This window comes from Chenopodium quinoa, unplaced genomic scaffold (assembly GCF_001683475.1).
Source record: "Chenopodium quinoa cultivar QQ74 unplaced genomic scaffold, ASM168347v1, whole genome shotgun sequence".
Classification (NCBI taxonomy): domain Eukaryota; kingdom Viridiplantae; phylum Streptophyta; class Magnoliopsida; order Caryophyllales; family Amaranthaceae; genus Chenopodium; species Chenopodium quinoa.
The window spans coordinates 1,822,907-1,841,023 of record NW_018743175.1 but is presented as its reverse complement, the minus strand read 5'-3'; the positions used below and the strand labels follow the sequence as shown (position 1 = coordinate 1,841,023).

Below are 18,117 nucleotides of genomic sequence, written 5' to 3'. Positions count from 1 at the left end.
TTTTTTTTTAAAGTGAAACACTTGCGTATATTGTTTACTAAATTGATTCAACATTAATGAATTATATGGAATCCACAGTTGAAAATCCACAATAATGTCAAAATCAAAGTGTAGATACTTATCAAGGACATAATCAAAGTAGTCATATCCAACTGGTGAAGCTTAATTATCCGAATTGAACCCCATAACAGAAATGCATACACAAGTTGAAGGATGGACAGTTAGGAATATATTCAATATATACTAATAATACTATATAGTACATACTATGTTGTAATTGATTCAAGTGCACCATAAAAGAACATTAATGCTTGATTGTTTTTTCACGATACGTTCGTTCATGTTCAGAAAAGTTGATACAAAAACATAACAGAACAATAATTGGGGTATGAATAATGAAAAATTAAATACGAAGTAATTTATAATTTACGATCTGTTTGGTTCAACAAAAACAATATTCCTGAAAGTTTATTTTCAAGGTAAATACTTCCTCCGTTTCTTTTTAATTTACATGTTTCTTTAGTCACGTTTATCAATGCACAAATTCAACCATTAATATCTTAAATTATCGATGAGTAAAAATTATGAAAAATTGATATTTTGAAAATATATATCGTGACGAATTGAATCTAACAAGATCCCACACGACTATATTTTTCATTATGTATATAGCACAAAACACGGTCAAAGAGAGTGTGTGAATAGTGCTAAAATCAAAACGTGTCAACTAAAAAACGAAGGTAGTATTAAGGGAAACCACAGTAGTAAAATATATACTTCTAACTTGTATTTGGACGTTTGGTTACAAGAAAAGTACAATTATAGATATCCTTAATTCCTTATAGATAAAAAGGTAAATAAAAACGGAAAGAAAGGGTAATACATTTCTTACAAAAAGAAAATATGTTCTCCAATTGTTAATAAGAAACTCATTTTCAGAAATTTATTTTCCGTCAAAACAAAGTCTGAATAAAGCAAAACATTATTACGGACATATTATTCATTTAAACTTTAGTTTTTAAAAGATAAAGAATAATGTACTAGTATATATAAACATTTTAATATTGTAGTAGAAGAATTCTTCACGTAACAGAAACAAAAATAAATTGAAGTTGAATAAGAGGAAGGCAGTTGGTGTAACAGCTGAAAAGGGTAGTGAATTAAATATTAGTAGGATTAGTATTAATTAATATGATTGTCCTATTTGAGTAATGACGAAATACGTGAGCTAGGTTACATATTTCTAGTTAGCTTTAGAATTGTCAAAGTTTGTTTCAGATACAAATTAAAGGTAAAGTATAAGTATTTATAAATGGGTCAAGTCTTTGTATTTGAAAGTCTTAAAGACAATAGCCTATGCATTGACTTTAATAGTATAACCCGCACGTGGTTTCTGGATCCTGTTGATCATTAATCTGGCCTCATAGTGTGATTTAATGGTCTAATATCGTATGTAGTACTAAAATAAATTGTTATTTGTAAGAATTAAAAAATGAATATAAATTTTATGTCATCGATGTCACATGTCATTCATGGTATATTTTTACTCTTATAGTATAATATTGAATTGTTGATTATATTTTTATCATGTTAAATCGACGTTTGGTGTATTATCTTCATTTGATTAAAAATATGAAGTACGTGATGTTAGATTCACGGGTCAGTTTCTCATTAATAAAACTATATTTTTATTATTATTATTATTTTTGGTGAAACACGTCCAACATTATAATATATAACCATGCATATTATTTATACTCTGCTCTAAAGCTTAATATTGATTGAGTTAGTTTTTTGACAAGACATTTTAAGGTCCTACATTTGAGTTTACTCCATTATGTATAGGTGTATAATATTTTTACTAACAAAATCTCAAAATCAGAATTTGAACATTTAATGCATCACATAATTTTTACACAGAATCACAACCACTCGTAATACTTGTATTGTCTTACTACTTATAAAATTGCGAAGTTGTTAAAGAATTTTTTTTAAAAAAATAATACATACAAAGTATATAGCTTTGAAACTTCATAAAATCCTTGAAAATTCTAAGAAAGTCACAAAAAAAATGTTTAATTTTCAATATGAAAATTCACTTCACTTTGATAAAATTACAATCACGTTTTCCACGAAGCACGTACAAGTCCAAATTTATCAGGAATCAAACAACCATGTACTATTATTATACTCTCTCTGCCCGTAATTATCTGCAAGACTGCAACATTTACCTAAAATGGGTGCTCTTTATTATCTGCAACAAAAAAATTTCTTTCCTTTTTTGGTAATATTTAACTATTAATTATCCACTTTTTTGGTTAGTGGTCCCCTCCACCATCTATTACCCACTAACTAAAACCCACTCAAAACAAAATTAAGTGGGACCACTCCTTTTCCCTCTATTTTCAACCTTAATTAAACCCACCAAAACTCAATTAAAACTGCCCTAAAAGTTTTGCCTAGGAGTCCGCAAACATGTCCTTTGGTGCAGATAATCCCGGGCGGAGGGATTACAATACTAGACAGAAAACAAAAAAAAATTATAGTACAATGTTTTGTTTTAATATATACAATATACTTATTCCACTTGCACGTTAAAGCTGATTTGAACCCAACTTGCTTTGCTTTAGAAATTGTTAATAATAGTTATAACTTTTAATTAAACAAAATTAAATTATGTACCCACACTTAATAAAAAAGCAAACAATTTAAATTCGAGGATAGCTACACATTGATTGTGGCATCTTTGTGCCGACATAGATATGTCCAAAATTCCGTATTCAAGTTGCTTAATTTTGCATGTATTATTTAGTAAATGGAGAATGATTCATGAAATGAAAACAAATTTGCAAGCATGTTGGTACTTAAATTTTGGCATACATTGAGAGAGCGTTAGTATTTCATTTTCTCACTTTTTTTGTGCAGAGTACAAATTTTGAAGCTTTATTCTATTGGGTGGTATAAAATAAGGTATAAGAGAATTTAATTTGTTTTCCAAAATGGCAAGAGATTATCAATAATAAGTTTAATGACACGGTGAGAGTACAATTCAGAGTAACACTCTTCACTAACTTTTCTTACGATAAAACATTCAAAAGTAGGAATGAACATAATTTAGAAACGGAAGGATTAGTGTATATTGTAGATAAATTATACCTTCTTTTGATTCAATATATAAAAGGTTTTATTTTTTGATTAATTTGAAATTATTTGAATATTAAAGGTTATCTTTCAAAATCTCCTGTAAATAACTACAATATTTGTTTGCGCACTCGATTGCAATGCACATTGCTCAACACAAATAAACATGAACCCTAAAAGAACATATAGTTTAAAACAAAGAACATATGTTGCTATTTTTACAAGATGCACCATAAATTGTATAGGAAAGTCAATAATAGGTATTGATACTACCCTATAAGCTTTAAGGATTAAGTAATATTAAGTCTTACTTTGCATGTTTGTAGTTTTTCTATTAGTAACTAGCATCAAGAATTGTAAACCTATTATTAGCATATGATCTAATTGAGAAACATACCATAAATGTGTGTTCAATAGTTGTTTGAATCTTATTCACTTGTCGTTATGTTTAGCTTTTAGGGGAAAAATCTTGAATCCATTAGCAACTTGTTTATCTCTATAATAGTACTGTAGTACAAGATGTTTGTCAAATAATACGTCCATTCGACCATTCCAAACCATCAACTGCTTACATTGTTTGTAAGGTGGAAATCAAATGAGTGGCTTAAAGTCTTCTAGATTGCAAACTTTTCAATATGCTATTGGCTCTTGCATCTCCACATAAATAAGAATCAACGTTCCATCTTTTAGCTTTTAAAAATATATATCGAATATACTATATACGAATTATATGTGAATGTATATACAAGTATAATTTTTTAAGGTAAGATGAAAAAGTCTACTGAATCGACAATTCTTAAAGGTTAAATCATTTTAATTCCACATGTCAATGTTTGATACTAGAGAAGGATGGAGGTCAACTACATGTGTATAACTATAGCCACGTACTGATATCCTTTTGTATGTATCGTACAAGAAAAAACGTCTACATATATGAAAAAAAAAAAAAAAACAAAACCAGTTCATTTAGATATATAAAGTGCTTTTTGTAATAAAAACTCAAGTAACAAACAAATGAACGTACACTATTCACATTTCACCAAAAGCCCCATCATTATATACTACAACTCCTAAAACCCTCCAAAACCATTGACAACCTGTCCATCCTAATCTATGATTAAGAAGATAATGATAGAATCACACCATCTTAATCATACTATAAATAAAATATAATTAAATTATTTAACTAACTAATAGGTGGTCGCCAAGTGGCAATGTGTTCACACCAACTTGGCATCCCACTTGTTGTAAAGCTTCCACTCCTTTTCCCACTTGCCCATTTTCTTTCTTCCTCCTCTTTGGGGACCCACTTTCTGATGACGAACTCGACGACGTAGATAGTGATGACGTTGTTCTTTCTGGGGATGATCGCTTTGAGGTGATCCGAACCGGGTCGGGTTCACCCGAATTCACTCTTAGAGGGAAGTTTAGCAACGCCTTCGAGCCGCGCATTCGGAACGCGGCCCGGTCGTAGGCCAACGCCGCATCCTCGGCTGTTTCGAATGTTCCAAGCCAAACCCGAGCCCCGTTTTTTGCTGGGTCTCGGATTTCAGCTGCGTACTTACCCCACGGCCGTCTTCGGACACCCCGGTAATGCTTACCCCTTGTCGGAGCCGCCATAGCCACGGCCACCGCCGGGACCTCACCGCCGGTGACACTCACCGGAGACTCCACCGGCTCCGATTTAACTACCACTGGCGCCGGCGAGCCCGAATCAATATCCGACCCGGATTCCGGCGACCACCCGGTGTGTACCGCATCCCGGAGAACACCAAACAGAACCATATCTTCAGAATCATCTTCTTTCAATGGCAATTCACCCCAATTTTCAGTTAAACAAGGATACAACCTGCTAAAACTGGAATTCCGGCGATAAACTGGGTTTGATCCATTGTTAATCGTCGAAGCTCCGACAATTCTCGGGTCCCAATCTTCAAGTAAGTGTCGCCTAATCGAATCAAGAACTGCTAAATCAGTTTCCAAATGACTGATTCTATTCATCTTTTCTTCTGAATTATGAACTGGTTATTTAAAATTTGAGCTTGAAATTTGGAAATTTGAACTGGGTATTAAAAATTTAAGCTAGATTTTTATGGGTTCAGGTGTTTTTAAGAGAATGTTGAAAAAACTAATTTTTGGAGGGAAGAGAATATAAGAGGTATATATAGATGAGAAGGGTGCATGAACCTGGATCAACTAGACAATTGTAGGTCCACAAAAAATTTAGATTTTTCAAAAACTTAGGATTAATTATATTTTATAATAAATGATAAAAAATATCAGTAGTGGGTGATTTGTAAATATTTCAACTTTAATGTTGTTTGCTTTTATAAGAATTAAATTGTTTTTATCTAATTAGAATGTCACCTTCTTTGAAAGTTCTTACTAGATGAAGTGAAAAAAAGATGAGAAAAATGAACTTTAAATTTTATTAATAATAAAGAAAAAAGCACGTGGGTGGAAAAAATGAGGAATGGGGTGACGTCAAAGGGAGTATTTGCAATTGACGAAAGAAATGAATTGAATACTGTTTTGTCATATGTAGGGCACCTACCACCTCACCTTCCTTGTAATCATATTATATAAGAATAATTTTTAAGGGATTATTATTATTCTTTCCACAACATAACTTTCCAAGAGAAATAGACTAACCAAATTGGCATCATTCATATAACTGTGTACCACAATCCTCTTACAAATTGGTGCATTGGATATTTTTAGTTGCACGCTTGCTCACTTTTCTTAATTTTTTCGAAACCTATACTAGGCTTACAATTAGACCCTGTTCTTTTTTGTTTCTAGACAGAAGAGATTTCAGCATAGCATAGCAAGTGTCAACAGGGTAGATTAAGGCAGCAAAGCATAGCAGATTTCAGCAGAGCAGAACAGAGCAAAGGGGATTTCAGCTAAACAGAGCAGAGCAGAGCAGCTCAAAAAAATAGAGCCTTAATTAATTGGTAGAGATTTTACCTAGTTACATTGAATTTATCTTCCCCTTTGTCTCATTCATAGTCTAATTTTCAAATTTTGTGTTGATTTCACTTGCGAGCAAATTAAAGTTTTGATCTAATATGGCATTTTTTTTATTTGTATCTTTATGTGCTTAAATGAAAAGTCTCTTAAGATAATAAATAGAATTGTAGTACATTTTATGCCATGTTTTGTAACTTTATTTTCATAATATACAGTGCTCAGACACCAGTAATATTTTGACAAAATACACCAAAATAACTGGTGTTGATGTGGGTAAAAAATATTGGTTTAGATGTGCCATTCGTGACAATTGGCTTCACCAATCACCCTACGTAACGGTCGGAGCTAGTATTACATATTAGTTATATTTTTCAAACTTAACTACATCTTAAATTCAATTAATTAATCGTAACACAAAAATATTTACTTCCTCCGTTTTTTTAGATGAATCACTTTCTATAAAGGAAGTTTTAATCTAATACATATATGTAAATAAAGTAGGCATTTTTGGAGAATATTCGGAGCGCCACGTAAGAAATATACTTATTTCGATCAATAAGAAGAAATATTTGTATTTTATTTTTGAATTAAAAAATTATGTCACCACCTAGATAAAATTAGCGAATTAGATTTGATATATCTAAAATTTTAATGCCACATAGATTATAATCCACGAATTAAATTATTCTAATGTAAAAATAAAGTAAAAATATAGGAAAAAATAAATTTATTAATTCATACTACGTGTATAAGAAATCCAAAAAAAAATATACTAAGAAATATTTAAATGATAAACGCTTATAATAAAGTTAGATACCAATTATTATAAGATAAATTTTGATAGTATTTATAATAAGAAATACAAATTATTCGTTAATTATAATTAAATTAAAATTTGTGATACCCACCATCATAAATTGACACATCATACGACACAAACAAAATTTCGTATCAATATAAAACCTCATCAAGCGAATTTTGTGTAAGTAATTTTGTGTTAATTTTTGTTCATCAATGGCTGGGTTATTTTTAGTTTAATTTTTTAAATCCTATGTTTAAATTAGTATTTCTAATTATTACTTGCATTGTATTAATTTGGGATACTCAACGATTATATATTTATGTTTTCTTTACTAAATGTTTTTTTACATGCAGATCTAACACATTATACGACACAAATAAAATTTCATATAAATACAAAACCTCATCAAGCGAATTTTGTGTTAGTTTTAGGTCATCAATGTCCGGGTAATTTTTAAAATCTTATGTTTAAATTTATATTTGTAATTATTAGTTACATTGTATTTATTTAGGATACTTAACGACTATTTGTTTATGTATTTTTTTTTTGACAAAAGCAAAGGAAACAAAACATAAAACTACAGCAAAGAAGTGCAATCTATCCGACATTTCCTGGCAATGTCGTTAGCTCGTTGAACCTGATCCCTATTAACTTTTAAAATTGTGCATCTTTGAAACGAAGCTCCGACTATTCTTAACTCTTTTAGCAGCCAATAAATCGAGATTTTCCTTCCCTTGGTGATCTTGTAAATTATTCAGGAGAGAGATGGAGTCAGATAATAGAAGAATTCCCTGTTTCCCTTTAGCCCGAGCCCACTTCATAGCTTCAAGACAAGCCCATATCTCACATTGGATGACTGATGCTGTAGTACCATATTTCCCCCCTTCATCCCTGGCAACACCATGTATATAATTCTTTACTGCCCATCCTACCCCTGATCTCATTGTGTTCTTATCCCAGGAGCCATCGGCTTCCACTATGAAATTGTCAAAGCCAAGTTTTTCCTTTCCTAGCTGAACATAGTTGAAACCCGGGGGGATAATGTGATTATCCTTGCTGGAAACCTCCCTCTCGTCTGATAAACTTCCTTGTTGCCCGAAGAGCTCATGCTCCTCCATTGCAAGCTTTATGGACTCCACTACCAGACTACTTGTTCCTGTGGACCCTTTAAAGCATACTGCATTTCTCATTTTCCATATACTCCATAGTGAAGCTATGAACAAAACACTATGATTACTATTCTTCCCATCCTCGCTATTAAAGAGCAGGATATAGTGCTGGATCCATCTCCTCAAAGAAGAAGAAGACCCAGGTATGTCAGGGCAAATAGTGAGAAAGCTATTCTCCCAAACTTCCTTTGCCAGATTACAAAATCTAAACAGATGTTGGCTATCTTCCAAAGCCAACCCACAGTAGTCACACTCAGTTTCAACTTGTATCCCTCGTCTAGCTAGATTACCTTCCACTGCTATTCCATCATGAAACAGCTTCCACAGGAAAACTTTCCACTTCGGTTGAATGTTCATTCTCCAAACCAGCTTTACAAACTCTAGATCCCTATTCAAAGACGAAGTGCTTTCCATTCCTCCATCCTTTGATAGGTAGTAATACCCAGTTTTAACGGTGTATTTGCCGGAGGGGTGATTTCCAGTAGAGGAAATCCTCTTCAGTTGAAAGAGGGAGCTCCATTGCCAGGATCGCTTTTGCACTATTCCACTCAAAACACTCCCTTATCCTTCTGCATTCCAAGTTAAAGTATCACCGTTAATGAAATCACTTACTTTCCAATTCAAAGCTGCCCTTAGAATAATACCATCCTTAACTAGAGGGATTTCCCCTTTAACCCACGGCATGCTGAGAGCCCTAATGCTTTCTCCATTTCCCACTTTCCATGCAAAACCTTTCTTGAAGGAATAAACCACTTTCTGTATACTTAACCTCCCCACGGAAGGATTCCCTTGTCTTCTATAAGGACTAGCAAAATGGCATATACTACATTGTTGAAACCCTCTATGTACTCTTGCTAACAGAAGCTGGGGGTTTAGGTGCATCCTCGTAGCTTCCTTGAAAAGAAGAGCGTCGTTAAGATTCGAAATACCCCTTATTCCCAGCCCTCCCATACTCTTCGGAAGTTGGATGAGACTTCTACTCACCCAGTGCAACCCCTTATTCCCATTACCAGCCCACCAGAACCGAGCAATTAGGGAGTCAATTTTGTTTGCGATGCTCTGGGGAAGTTTCATACACTTCATAACATGCGCAGACATGCCTACCAAAACCGTATTAATGAGGATTAACTTTGTTGACTGGGATAGATGTAAGGGGGCCCACGAGATGATTCTTTCCGCCACTTTGTCAACCAGGAACTGGAAGGAGGAACTCTTTTTCCCCCTAATATCAATAGGGGCACCCAGGTGAATCCCCATATTCTCAGTTTCTGGCATAAAGAGAACCTGTTTTATAGCGAATTTTTCCACAGGGGCAACAGCCGGAGAAAACTTTATAACAGACTTCTGGAGATTTAATTGTTGACCAGAAGCTTTCCCAAACCTAGAAAGAATGTCCGCTATACACAAACATGATTCTTTATTTGCTTTGAAGAAAAGCATAGCATCATCTGCGAAGAAAAGGTGAGAGATCGATGGGGATCTTCGCGAGACTTTCAGACCCTTAATAAGCTTGATATCTTCTACCAAAGATAACATTCTTGACAAGATATCCATATAGAAAATAAATAGGTACGGGGAGAGGGGGTCCCCCTGTCTCAGACCACAATGCGGAACAAAAGGATTAGTAGCCTTCCTATTATAATTGTTTTGAAACTCACCGTTGAGATACACTGTGATATCATCCGTATCCAGTGATTTGAGAACCCTAACGCTTGCAAAACTTTCAGAAGAAAGAGCCAGTCCACTATATCATAAGCTTTTGACATATCAATCTTAATTGCTGTAAAATTAGAACCCTTCCTTGAATTAATAAGGTGCATAAGTTCATGACTCAACAGAATATTATCTTCCATATACCTTCCTGGTATAAAAGCATGCCGGTTTTCCGAAATAAGGCTTGGGAGAATCGGCTTGAGCCTATTAACCAAGCATTTGGAAATGCATTTGTAGATCGTGTTGCATAAACTAATAGGTCTAAATTGACCTGCCAGCTATGGGGTCTTAACTTTTGGAATCAAAACTAGTAGTGACTGGTTCCATTCTTTGAGCATATTTCCTGTTCTTAGGAATTGTTTTACACTATCAATCACCAGCTGCCCTACCTCATACCAGTAGGTTTTAAAAAAATCCACGGTAAAACCATCGGGGCCAGGAGATTTGGAACAGTGCATCTTGAACATAGCCTGTTTGATCTCCCCCTCAGTAAAATCCCTATCGAGCTAGATTTTATCCTCATCCCTGAGCACAGGAATATCAAGTTACCTAAGCAACAGGTCGATATCTTCTCCATGAGAATCATTTAAGACTAGGTTGTAGACATCCTTTATTGAGGTTAAGATTAACTCTTCCACCTCCTTTTTCCCCTCTACCCACGTGTCATTCCCAGTCTTCAGCGTCAAAATCTCGTTGTGTAACTGTCTTTGTTTTACCTTCCTATACATTGTTGGCGTTGGGCAATCCCCTAGCCTCACCCAATTCGCCTTCATTCTTTGCTTCCAAAATCGAAAACACAATTGGCTTTCAGGCAGAAGCATGTTGATATGCTTAACATACCCCTCTCCTTCCTTAAGCGAGGTTATGTTCATCCCTGTGCTTTGAAGATCCTTAGTAATCTTTTTCCAGTTGATCCCCCATACCTTCTTATTTTCCAAGCACCAATGTTGAAGGTTTGACCTTAGTTTACCCAGTTTCCTGGAAAGCTGGAACATGTACGAACCCTGATACTCCTCCTTCCATACACATTCCACTATTCCTCTGATTTCCGGAAAATTGAGACACCAATTCTCAATTTGATAAGGTCTATTAGAAGTGGTAGAACTAGGCTGATCATGATAAGTGATTGCCGCATGATCGGAGCAAACAATTGGTTCATGAAAAATTCACCCATTCGGGGAATGAGCAAACCATTCCTTTGTAATGTAGGCACGATCAAGCTTTTCTAGAATAAGGTCTTCTCCCTCCCTTTTATTACTCCAGGTAAACCGTGGCCCCGAAAAAGGAACTTCCGTCACATTGCTGCTGAACCTCCAATCTAGGAAGGCATCGACTCCTCTTATTCGGACCGAGCCCCCTAGCTTATCACTCCCACTTTTAACTTGATTAAAATCTCCTATGACTAGAACATTTTTGTACTCTTCTAAAAACCATTGAAGTTGCTCCCAAATAATTTTTCTATTTTCTACTTGAGGCTCACCATAAAATAAAAGTACATATTTCATACTTCCATTCATATTGATCATTCTACAAAAGATAAAATTTTTTGATGAGTACATGCATTCAACTTTATCACTAGACCAACTTAAAACTAAAAGGCCCCCGCTCCTACCATCCGAATCCCACCCAAAAGCGGTAGTAGGGTTAATAGCACTTAATCTAGCTGCCGCACAAGCAAAAGCAAATTTCATTTTAGTTTCTGAAATAAATAAAAACGTAGGTAACTTCATTTGAAAAATCCATACTAGGTAGGGAATTGTAGGCGAGTATGGATCATTGAGACCCCTACAATTCCACGCCACTACCTTCATCTATCCATTGGGGCTGACTTGGTGCAGCCTCCTCACCACCTGACGATAACCTCATCAAGTTCATAACAGGTAACTGAAGGTCGATATCCATGTGGTCCCTAACTTCCCTCAAGACCGAAGTAACCTCCTCACTCTTTTGCCGTTTAAAGGACTCAGTTGAAGAAGAAGAATTTCCTGGGGGGTCTTTTGTTCTTGCCCCTCCTGCAAAGGTCTCCATCAACCTCCACTCCAAGTTCACGAGCCATATCGGGATCTGAAATTGCCTTGGAAGCAAATTTACTATCTCCTCCTTTATCCTTAAGCCAAATCGAAAAGCCCCCTTTCTCCGACCACCTGTAAAGCCTCCTAGTTCTTTTCCTTTGAACCCATCGTAATCCGACTCACTATACCTAATAGAATCCCCATCACAAGAATGCGACAGATGGCCTACTGCCTCCCGTACTCTTTTCTTGTTACACCCTTTTTCATCGTAGTTGAACAATTCCGTAAAGTTAAATGAACCGATGTGGGTTATTGGGCTGTTTGGAGGGTCAAACTCCGTAAGGGGAGGTTCGGAAGCCCCCCTAAATCAGCAGGTGATAGGCGTAGAAAAGGAGATGTCGTAGCCCGGGAGACACGGTTGAGCTCTTGGATTTCTGCCCTTCTTTCCTGTCGAATACCCAAAGATAGTATCGTACTTGCTTCCATAATACTCGCATAATAATTTGCTTCCTGTTGCCCTTCATCATCCAACCTTCTCAAAGCCATGATAGGTGAACCTTCCCCTCCTTGGGATGGAAATTCAGCAATTGGTGATCACAAATTCCCTCCCTACTCCACAATATCATCTTGCACAAAACCATTAACCCTTTCCAGACCAGAAGGAGTAGAAGCCCACTCAAAAATACCCAAAGCATGGAACATAGTTCCCGGCCCCCCACCTTGTCTGATTCTTTGTTGTGTTGCCGAGGACTCTCCCATTTCAAAAGTCGAGCCCTTAAAAATAGGTTGAGTTTGAGAGGGGAGAGAACACAGAGTATGGCCCGCCGATCCTCTATTAGCTAGAGGCCTGATTGGTAGCACGCCCCCTGATCTCCTCTCTATAACCCCTCGCTCTCCTCCCCCCTGCTGTTCTTCTCTCATGAGAGGAGGGTTCCCTCCATTGAAGTTTCCCAGATTAGGGCTTAAGCCTCTTCCTTGCGTAAACTCATCATACGGATCATCCCCTAAGCCCAAGCGCCTACCCGGAGACAGCCTCAGCTCCGGCCTACCCGGCTCTTCCTCCACCTCACCTAAACCAGAATCATCTTTTGAAAAATCTTCCTCACCAATGTGGAATCCTTCACTATCTTCACTATCATGAGAAGAAAGAGATTCAACATAAGGATGATACTCATCAAAGCCCATATTTTCTCCTTGGACTCTTCTATACAGAGAAGGTTCTTCTTGAACTTCTTGAGGGCGCAGGTCCAGGCCAGAGTTCTAAAACCTATAAGATTTTGGAAGGCCACGAATATAGTTTGAGTAAAAGGGTACTTAACAGGCCCATATAGAACCCTTATGCCATCAGCTTCCACTTCATTGAGCCTCCTCCTCACCCTTCTCCTCGCAACAGCAGCATGGAGGGGGCAACGAGAGGTCGCATGACCTGCACAACCACATGATTTGCAGAACCTGTAAATGCCTTCATAACGCAAATGCACCCAAATAACTCTATTTCCTTCTAAAGGAATAAAACATCCCGGAATGAGGGGGATAGAAAGATCAATTAGCATACGAGCCCTAAGTTCAGCATGGGCTGGGAGTTCATTCCCTTCTTGATCAATTTCCTCGATATAGCCCACATGCCTGAGGATTTGTCTCGCCTAGCCTGTAGTAAGATAGGACAAGGGGAGCCCATGAACCCTCACCCAAATACTTGCCAGATTAAAGCTCATTTGGTTAGGAACCAAGTCAACTTGATACCTTCTTAGGTTAATCACCCTCCCATCTATGATTGTTGTACTTGCCCTAACGATTCCTTCCAAGTCATGATTATTATTACATTCAAACAAAAAATAAGGCCCCAATCTGTGGACCATAATCTCACCCCTCCTTATCCACCGAGAGTTAACTATATGTTGAACGAAGTGCACCGAAGGAGGGTGAGGCCCAGTGAATAAGCCAATTGCGCTTGAGTTATAACTAATTGGTGCATTATCAATACTGAAATCTGAGGGGGATTGGATAAGGGGGGCCCCCCCTCATATTTTGTATATTAAGGTTGTTATGAGCATTAAGGTTATCCCTATTATTGCTCATGATTCGTGAACAGAGAGGCAGAGAATATAGAAGAGAATAAAGAGATACAAAAGAAAGGATTGGAAGTTGTATAAGAGAAGAGGAAAAGACAGGACTAGCAGAAGAAAAAGATAGAAACAGAATAAGAAAGACAGGAGATGAACTCAACAATTAACTCTTGGCATTTATAGCCAAACTCCAGTTCTTGGAAGAAGAGACGAAACCCGCATGGGGAGCCAAAACTTAAAGGGACTGAATAAGCCTAGAGGGATAGCCGCCTCTATCTAAAATCTCTACCAATAGAACAAAGAGCATTGACTGCCCAACAGAAGGAAAATGCGAAACCCAAAGGTTGCGCTTCTGCAATCTTGGAAAGAACCAAAGGCTACTAAAAGCTTAATGCCTTTTATGGTAAACGAGGAGAATTCATAAAAAACGAGGGACTGATCTTTTTGAAGAAATAGAAAGGAGAATAAACCTTCAGGAACTAGGAGCTGAAGAGCTACTTCCCCTTAGCAAGCCTATAGGAAACCCTAAAACTTAGCAGAACACGCAAGAGATCTTCAAAGGGAAAAGCAAACCCTAGCAAAAACTAGAGAAACTCACTTTTAGTGAGAGATGCTCTCAAATTCTAGAGAGATTTGTGTATCTTTAATGGTAGTTAAAAAAAAGTTAAAGTTGTAATGGCATACGATTAGATGTTGTATACTTAATATATGGATGCCTTTAGTTATTTTTGGAGATGATGAAAAAATTCCAATGCATAGATTTGATTTTATATCGCAACAATTTTTCATTTATTGGTAAATATATTGATTTATTTTATATAAATGTAAAGATTTAATTTATATCAATTTCAGTTTGGCTAACATTTCACGGTTCAATTTATCCATTGATGTAATAGGTTGGTTGTGGACGAAGTTGGTGATTCTATCGAAATAAAAGATACGGTAAAACAATGAATAATGATTTAGGATTTAAATTATTAAAAACTTTATCATTTCACATTAAAGATTTTATATAACGAAAAAATATCATATTTACAATTTATTTATATTGAATAAGTTCATTATAAATTATAGTAAAAAAAAATAAATATTAAACTTTTGTAATTTTGTCTGAAATTATTAAATACAATAAATCAAATAATTAAAATCTTAAATGAAAAAATTGTGCATCGCACGGGCTTCCATCTAGTTATCACTATTTCTCTCCTATAGTCTTATCATATGTACCTTTTTTTTTCTCTATCTCTCTCAATTCCAAAAATTCTCGAGGAGTCCGCAATTACAAAAGTAATTAATGCATCTAAAAAAAAGAAAGTATACAAATCATAAAATGTAAATATGTTTTTTAATTAGAAAAAAAATTTTAAAAACATTTACACTATTTTCACTAACTTGTAGTAATAATTAGATCTCAAACTTTGGTTTTCACCCCTAACATTTTTCCGCCCTACGTTAAATTAGTTGGCAACTATAGTGATATAAATGCATTGGAGATTAGGTCACTTCACTCCATGATTAAAATTTTAAAAATCATGTAAAAAATAGACAAAGTTTAATTTGAAAAAACAACTTGGCTTGTTGATACTCCATATTAAGAATTATAAAAGTCAAGCAAATAAACATTGGAATTGTCCTATTCTATAATATCTTACCGCACCTTTTTCAAACAAACAGATTTTTTTTCATAGGATTACAATTAAGTAATACAATGTGACGACTTTTATACACTATAATGTGACAAATGGACAAGCTGTATATGATCAACTATAAAGATTTTGGAGATAGATGATGAAGCTTGTAATAAAGTTCCATCAATATGCAGTGTAAAGTTTAATTACCAACCTATCTCACCCGTCAAAGTCGTGATATTATTTGTGCCTAATGTTATTATGATATAGATCAGTAATTTCTACCAAAGTTATATATGCATGATAATAATAGTAATAATTAGTATTTAGCCCGAACGATGCCCCGTGTCATACGTTATATATTTGTGTTATAGTTTTCATGTATTATACTTATGTAGATAAATTTGACAGGTCTTTCGTCCTCAGGAGGTATGAGACTATGAGGTAATAGTTACATTGAATACAAATTAAGTTTATTCTTTGAGTATCTTTTTTATAAAAAAAAAAAAAAAAATAAAAAAATAAAAAAATAAAAAAAAATTGAACCATGTGCTTTTCACTTATATAATTTTTTTACATATTGATAACATGGTTGATAATTGGTTTAGATGGTTGAATAGTCATTGTTCTTACAAGAGGTTGGGTGTTTGTATCTCCTTAACCATATGTTTTTATATGGAGTATGTTGGTTTCTTTGGTGACGTGGCGTCATGAGATGTTGGGAAGATGACATGGCATTATTAAAAAGGGTCTACATGTCACATCGGCGTTCAAACTTATTGTCAAAACATCAAATTAGAAAATAGCTAGCATATTAGATCAAATAAAAATAAATAAATAAATTAGAATAGATCTATTTTTTTTGAAAATCTTCTTACTCTTAACTTCATATTGAGATAGGATAGCTAATTGGCACATATGCTTTACCATTATTGATTTAGTACAAGTACAGTTGGAAATTTAGTCGTTTTGATTAATTAGGTTTGATTGTTTGAGTTGGTCTATTCTAAATGGAGTTATCTTTGCCTTGTTATGCATTCAAATTATCTCAGATCAATTCAAAATTAAAATAAGATCAGATCTATAGATAAAAATATTCAATTTCGATCCCTTCAAACGCATTCTTAATAGTAAAATTTAATGTCATAAATTTACGGTCGTCTCATTGCAATTTACCCCAATTGATCATAATAAAATTCAACCAAAAGGTGACAAATGGTAGGTAGATGTAAGGAAGGCAAATTGAAGAAAGAAATGTCACAAACATACCTAAAATTAAGAAGCTATAGTTAAGTATAGGAATGTAAAATTATTGTGCATGGAAAGGAGAAGGAAAGCAAGAGACATGGAATTGATTGCAAGTGCAAGTAGATGACTATGAAACACAAGGAAAAGGACATGTTTGACATCTTTCCTTTCAATATTATATAGGATTCATAGTTTCTAGACGATTTTTCTCTCTTCCCTTTGGATAAGTCTTAGCATCAGGACAATCCGAAAGATATACTAGGCGGGGTCCTTGCTTTCACAGCTTGTGTTTTTTTTACCCCACTTCTTATTTTTTTTGTTTTTTTTGTTTTTTTTTTTTTTTGAAAATAATGGATAAATGAGCTTTAAGTAAAAGGGTTATACAAGTATACAATCTTAAGGTCATGTTTGGTTTTAGCAGATAATTGGGAACTCTGATTTGACGAATTGGCAAAAAAAACTAACGTTATATGCTCTCATTTTGTTAATTGTATTAATTGTTTGTATGAAGATGTTTGGTAAAAATAATTATCGATAACTTCTAGTTGTTTTGTCACTTAATAAACATATGAATAAATATAAGAATATTGTACCAGTTTGGGATAGTATGACTGTATAGATTCAAGTTTTGGTAACTTAAAGACAATGTTAGGCTAGAATTTCATTACCATCTAGCAGAAACAAACACATAATCTTATTTTCCCAATCTTTATAAATTAAAGGATTGAACACACCATTTTATATGACACTCACTAATTCACTATCTCAAATTACTTACTCCATCTCCAAATAACTTTGTAATGCACTTTTTTATAAAGCAGAAAAATAAAAAACGGAAAATAGTGGCTGGATTAATGTGTGACCGTAACTTTATAGAAAAGTTAGAGCAAAAGTGTTACTTAAGAAGAATACTACAAGAGGGGGGTGAATTGTAGTATAGAGGAATAAGAAAACTTTTTGTGAAAATATAAAAACTAAGCTAAAGGAACTCAAAGTCACAGAGAGAGATTTTAGCGTGGAAAACTTCTGGCCCTAACAAGAAGAAAAACCACGACCACTTGGGATTTTAGGAAAGATTCTTTACTAAAATAGGGCAATCAACCTATTACAAGCTAAAGACTCTATCTCTAAGTTTCTCAACGAACTTGGAGTTCCCAGCAATAAGTCCCTCAACTTACTGCTCTTAGAAAGAAATACTCTAACGAAATAAAACAAGAAAGTTATCAACTAAAGTAGAATGCGACTCTTGACTCTTTGAAAACTAAGAAGATAGAGAATATGATTGAGCAAGTAACTTTTTCCATCATACAACTTCTATATTTACAGGATAACATAGCTTAAATAAAACGCTACACTTACGCCACT

At 34.8% G+C, this 18,117-nt stretch overlaps 1 protein-coding gene across 1 annotated transcript; it reads right to left on the bottom strand.

Annotated features, from left to right (window-relative positions):
* Positions 1–4,051: 4,051 nt before the first annotated feature.
* On the bottom strand, positions 4,052–5,358 carry LOC110732386 (ethylene-responsive transcription factor 2-like). Its single transcript, XM_021912321.1, has one exon. It carries the CDS (start codon positions 5,140–5,142, stop codon positions 4,324–4,326), a length of 819 nt encoding a protein of 272 aa, XP_021768013.1. The 5' UTR covers positions 5,143–5,358; the 3' UTR covers positions 4,052–4,323.
* Between the last annotated feature and the right edge of the window lie 12,759 nt (positions 5,359–18,117).

What these genes read in the sequence shown, in the direction of transcription:
- LOC110732386 (XM_021912321.1), bottom strand. Translation starts at nt 5,142, where the DNA reads ATGAATAGAATCAGTCATTTGGAAACTGATTTAGCAGTTCTTGATTCG.